Source organism: Etheostoma cragini, chromosome 7 (assembly GCF_013103735.1).
Source record: "Etheostoma cragini isolate CJK2018 chromosome 7, CSU_Ecrag_1.0, whole genome shotgun sequence".
Lineage (NCBI taxonomy): Eukaryota > Metazoa > Chordata > Actinopteri > Perciformes > Percidae > Etheostoma > Etheostoma cragini.
This window is the reverse complement of record NC_048413.1, coordinates 7995264-8000990: the sequence shown is the minus strand read 5'-3', so window position 1 is coordinate 8000990 and position 5727 is coordinate 7995264. Positions and strand designations below refer to the sequence as shown.

Below are 5727 nucleotides of genomic sequence, written 5' to 3'. Positions count from 1 at the left end.
TATTACTTCGCTATACCTTAGCTATAGCTTTAAAAACAGACACTATGGATTTACAAACTGCTTAACAAAATTAAAAATTTTTAAAAAAATACCCAATTTGTCTCTCTTTCTCGTCATTCTTCTCCTCCTCAGCACCTGCTCATTAATGTTATGGCTGCCATTACACAAACATTTTGAAAAAAAAGTGAAAATGCTTCGTCCATATCCTCCCTAACTTTAGTGCAACAGCGTGCTGCGTCTGATGTCAATGTTATTGTTCGGAGGGCAGTTCGAAACCGCAAACAGTTCACACTGGAATCTGATGTAGGCCGTATTTTAGAAGGTAATGTAAACAGCCCCAAAAAAATGGATCTGAGCAAAAAATCCGAATTAGGCATTAAGTCTTGCGTGTAAAAGTGGCTATAGTCTTTGTCACATACAGTCTTTGGGTCTGTTTTAATATAAACTTGCCAGCGCTCTCTGGTGGACAAAATATGGAATGGCGACACTGTTTGTAAATGACTTCAAACTAATCTGTTTCTTTCTGTACTGGAAATGCTTGCTACCTATCAGCCAACATATATATCTATATATCTGTGATGAGATAATGACAGACAATCAAATTTGTCAAATTATGTATCGGGCCAGCTGTACTTGACATCAATTAAACATAACTTACAATATCAATAGGAGTTTACCTACACTTGAATGATTACAGGAAGTTCATCCCAACATGTATCCAAATAGAGGGTAGGGGTTTAAAGCAGAGATCTTGTAGAGAGAGAGTTGTAGCACCTCATGATTTTTTTTAATACATTCCTGATTTTCAGATTGACTTGTGGGTGTTTGTGTGTGAGTGACTGTGTGCATGAATAACCAGAAGCCTCTCTACAAAGCAAAGGTCCACTTCTGTCTCTCTCTCTCTCTCCCTTTTCTGACACACGTAGAAAGCTCTTTTGTCCTTTTTAACTTGTGTGTGTGTGTATGTATGTACACCTCCTCTCATGTTTGTGTGTATCTCAAAGGGGGAAAAAACAATGGCTGTACAGTGCTGAAGAGCCCCACCCACCCAACTCATGATTCCTGATTCTGCTCACTACGCTACTCCATCATACTCCATTATTAGCCAAACAATCTGAGCTGAGTCCTTTGATGCAGGTTTTAATGACAGTGGATAAAATTAAGTAGCTTTGCATCCAGAGACAAGAGAAGGTAAGAGACCATGTTCAGAGGTCTGATCAGAGTCGAGACACTGAGCTGTTAAAGGAAAAATAATAAGCAGATTAGAACTGGCACACTGCACCACTAATACTACGGCTGGTAATAGACTGGAGCTCACGCTCTGCCCAATGGACAACAATGGCATGACAACAACCTCATCTAAAAGCTATTTTACTCTAACCAACAACTCTTTTTGTGAGTATCTATTCAAAACGGTGAGTGTCATTCATCATCATTATAGGAGCTCACTTCTTAATTAAAAATCAATAAACAATTGCAATCAGGTCTCTGCTTGTTTGAGAAAACTAAATATGATGTTGATTATTAACCAGAACCAGTTTAAGCCCAAACTATTTAACCCTCATGTTGTTTAATTTTTCTGGGTCAACATTTTAAGTTAAACCCTCCTTAAGACACTTTTGTCACAGTTCCAAAGTTCTTTGTTTAATTATTTGGGACATTTTTGTTGTTTCGACCAAGTTTTTGAAGCTTTCTCCGACATTTTTGGTCACTTTTTTGGACGTTTTTGTTGTTGTTTCTTTCCTACATTTCTGTCACTTTTTTCAGTGTGTTTAATTTTTTTCTCCTTCAAATGCAATAAAATACAATAAAAACAACCAAATTTAATTTATTTCAATTTAGAAACATTTTGAAAATAGCAAATTTGATCCCGAGGACAACAAGGACACAAGTAAAAATCTGCTGAAGCTATGATTGTTTACTTCCCACACGGTCCTTTATGTGTACACATAGTGTTGTACACACACCAATAAACTCCAAAATCATGCCAGCATGCGGAGGCGCCATACTCACAAACAGTCAAATGAGCAGGGTATGTACACTTGCACTCCTATGGCCTCCATATTTGTTTATTTTTCCCCTGAAGGTGCACCACCCGCCCTTGGATAGCAATGAAAGTCATGCTGGTGGTGCAGCGCTGAAAGTGTGTCAGAGGGGGGAGGCTCCAGGACCCGGCCTGGAATCTCCAATCGCCACACAGAGTGCCATGCAGAGGCCTTGCCCCGTCCGGTGCAACAGCAGAGCAGAGCAGCATCCCACACTGCCCATCAACACGCTGCTTTAAAACACCACGGATACTGTTTCAGTTGGAGACGTGTGTCGTCACTGTTCAGTGGACAGGCTGGCCTGCAGCTACATTTTAGTCACTGCATGAATCTCCAAAATGTTCAACACTTCATGACATGTGCTGTGGTCTATTTTGTGACGATGCACTTCTCAGATAATCTAATTTTAAAATAGTTTAAAGTCTAGTTCCACTCAAAACTGAGTTTAGCTTATTGTTCCTTCACTTTTGAGCATGCATGTGAAGAATGACGTTTGTGCAATTTGATTTTAAAAGGCTGTTTACACTCATCTGCTAAAGAGGTTGAAGTTGCTATGTGCTCACCTTAAATCTGTGGACGTGTAATTTGTGTCATCTAGTTTGTAGCCAAGACCAGTATGCAAATTACAAGTGTTATTTGAAACTTGAAACCTACAGTGCCCATACACTTCAGTGAAGTGCTACACCTCTTGGGTCCAGGAGAGCTGCAACAATTAGTCAACTAGAAAATCAACCGAATATCAATCAGCAAATATTTTGATAATTGATAAACACATTTCTTACGCAAAAAAGGCCAAACATTTGCTTGGTCCAGTTTTTCTCAAATGTGAGGTTTGAGCGTTAGTAGCACAGGAACTAAAAACAATCACACACATGCTTAATTTTAGCATAATGCATGGTGATATCAAACAAAGAATGCAAAGTATAAATATGTTGGTATGAAAACAAATTGAACACCCTGTGTTCACACTGTCATTGATTCAAACATCTTCAAATTAAGTTTACATTCGTACCCCAAATTATATAAGCAACAACCACTGAAATCCAGACATAACACACTATTCAAGTTCTTAACCGTTCTCCCACCAGGGGGTGCTCTTCCATCACTCAGCTCAGTGAACTTCATCTGAAATATAATTCAGTAACTGCATATGGTGAAAATAAAGTGTGAATACATAATGACTTATGAAAATCACATAGCTATAAAGGGAGTGCAGTGCAAGAACATTGTGAAAGGACAAACTAGTGAGATCTCATGCTAGACTGTAGCCAAAAAACACCCCTCCAGCAACAAGCTGCTTGTGATGATCCCATCTCCTTTTGTTTGTCCCAACCAGAGTGCAGGTGCCTCGCAGAGTAGATCAGACCCTCCTGGCAGACTGCACAACCTCCCAGCTGGAACACAGCTCAGTGATGACAGTACATTGATCCGCTCGCTCGCACTCCCCTGCTGATCACAACACCCCAGTGTTCTGCAGCTGGTTCCTAGCAAGCAAATCGGGGATAATAAGAAGCATCTGTATGCAAGTCTTAAGTCTGGATCATCCATTATGTTGGCTTTCCAACCAGGGGGCGGTGAGGGAGAGAGGCAGAGAGAAGAAAACAACTGTACAAACAACTACAGTATGACAAGGTCAATAGTGTAGATTACTCAGCATTTACATAAGTAAGACTAGTTAAATACACAGTGTCTGCATATAACTATAAGGTCATAAAAAACAGTCAAAAGGAACATCAAACAGAACCAACACATCATATTGTCAAAACATAAAACGTGCATCCTGCATTTGACAGGCCAAACCAACAATAAGCCTTGCATCTACAACCAAGACACTTTATACATTAATCCATTAGTTGACTAACCGAACATGAATCGGCAACTATTTTAAATAAAACTAACGTATTAGATTGAAGTCATTTTCAAGCAAACATGCCAAACATTCTGAAAGCAAATTGTATGATAGTAAATTGAAAACAAGACATTTGGCAGGCGTCCCCTTAGGCTTTGGGAAATGGTAATGCCCTTTTTTTTACAAAATATCCAACATTTTAAACACTTATGCGAGAAAATAATGTGCAGGTTATTCAATAATGACTGTAAAATGGCAGCCATGCATATTTGCACATCACTCTTTTAGTGCATTGCACTGTGCAGTACACATGTTATCAAACACATACAGACATATGGACATCTATATTTAGGTGTGTTAACCAATAGGGTTTATTGTGAACTCAATTATTTATCAGACAGCCAATTTCTGTATGCAGTGTAAAGGATATACAGTAAACAGATTTGCAATTGAGAGATTCACAATGAACACTAGTTAACCCATCTAAATGTGTGTGGTTTTCTGTTTGATGTGTACTGTGCAGTATATCACACTACACAAACGTGTGTGATTCAAGTATGGCAGCAGTGAATGATTACTTTTATAACTGATTATTCTGCCAAATACATTCTTGAATAATAGTATAAAATGTCAGAAAACCAAAACCAACCAAATTGGACAACTTTAAATGTTTGGTTTTCTCCCAAAAAGGGTCACAACATCGACATACTTAAATATAGATATGTCCCACAGCATCAAATCAATTTGAGAACTTGTTAAACCCTCCTAGGGATGCTAAACCGGCCCCTCTGGTAAACCAGCCAATTGCCACCTAAATCTACAGTGACTAACAATGCTGCTTGTCCATAAACCTTTAATTGGTAATTACCGCTGTTGGTTTGTCTGTTGCGGGAATACAAAAAAACTACAGGCCTGGTTTTCAACAATACTGTTGGAAGGTTGTAGCACTGCCCAAGCAAGAACCCATTACATGTTGGAGCGGATCCCAATCACAAGGCAGATACATTAATTATTTTCATTTCATGTGGTGTTGGAACATTTGGGAAAATGAGTTCCCGACTGGGAAAATTCACACTGCAATCACATTGTGATATAGGGCATGCCTTGGCTGAGGTCTACATTCTCCAAGAGCTCTTCTAGCTTTACTGTGTTGTTGAACCACCAGAACAATCACCTTTTCATTTTTAATACAATATTAAATAAATGTCAAATATGACATATAGTAGATACTAGGGCTGGGCAATTTGTCAATATTGTATTGATATTGTGATATGAGACTAGATAACATCTTAGATTTGGGATATCCTGATATTTTACTAGGGTGTTGTCTTTTTCTGGTTTTACAAGCTGTATTACAGTAAAGTGATGCATGTTCTGAACTTACTAGACTGTTCTAAATTAAACCCCATAATCATTTCATCCGCATTACAGATAATTATTTATCACAAATCTCATTGTGTAAATAATTTGTAAAAGCATCAAATGTCAACCCTACAATATTGTCGCAATATCCACATCAAGGTATTTGGTCAAAAACATTGTAATATGTGATTTTCTCCATGTCCCCCAGCTCTAATAGGTATTCTTAGCAAGACTGCTAGAGAGATTCATAGCTTTAGACTCAAGGGCCAAACAAGACAGGGTGAGCTGTTAGTACATCCAAACAGACTAGTGCAGCGCCCATTTGGAGTGTCTGCCTGTTTGGAAGGGGACTAATCCTTGGTTCCCAGTATTATTTTTCATAACTTTATCTAAGTATAAGCATGGGTTACACCTTTTCCGTTTCCGGATCCAAGACCGTGGATGAGAAACAGGGGGGGGGGGGGGGGGGGG

General features: G+C 38.8%; 1 protein-coding gene and 1 long non-coding RNA gene across 5 annotated transcripts in view; one reads left to right on the top strand and one right to left on the bottom strand.

Moving 5' to 3' along the window:
- The window catches only part of LOC117947846, a 21165-nt gene extending 19946 nt beyond the window's left edge, over nt 1-1219 (top strand). Inside the window, exon 4 of the long non-coding RNA XR_004657336.1 lies at nt 1210-1219. This is a non-coding gene — a long non-coding RNA (uncharacterized LOC117947846). The remainder of the gene's footprint in view (nt 1-1209) is intronic.
- The window catches only part of LOC117947844 (microphthalmia-associated transcription factor-like), a 32847-nt gene that overhangs the window by 19522 nt on the left and 7598 nt on the right, over nt 1-5727 (bottom strand). The window contains exon 1 of one of the 4 annotated variants that reach the window (XM_034877166.1): nt 2014-2216. The exons of the other annotated variants lie outside the window; for them this stretch is intronic. Coding sequence (XP_034733057.1) covers nt 2014-2063 — 50 coding nt within the window. The 5' untranslated portion in view covers nt 2064-2216. Of the gene's footprint in view, nt 1-2013; nt 2217-5727 lie in introns of those variants that run through there. 4 annotated transcript variants of the gene reach the window in all.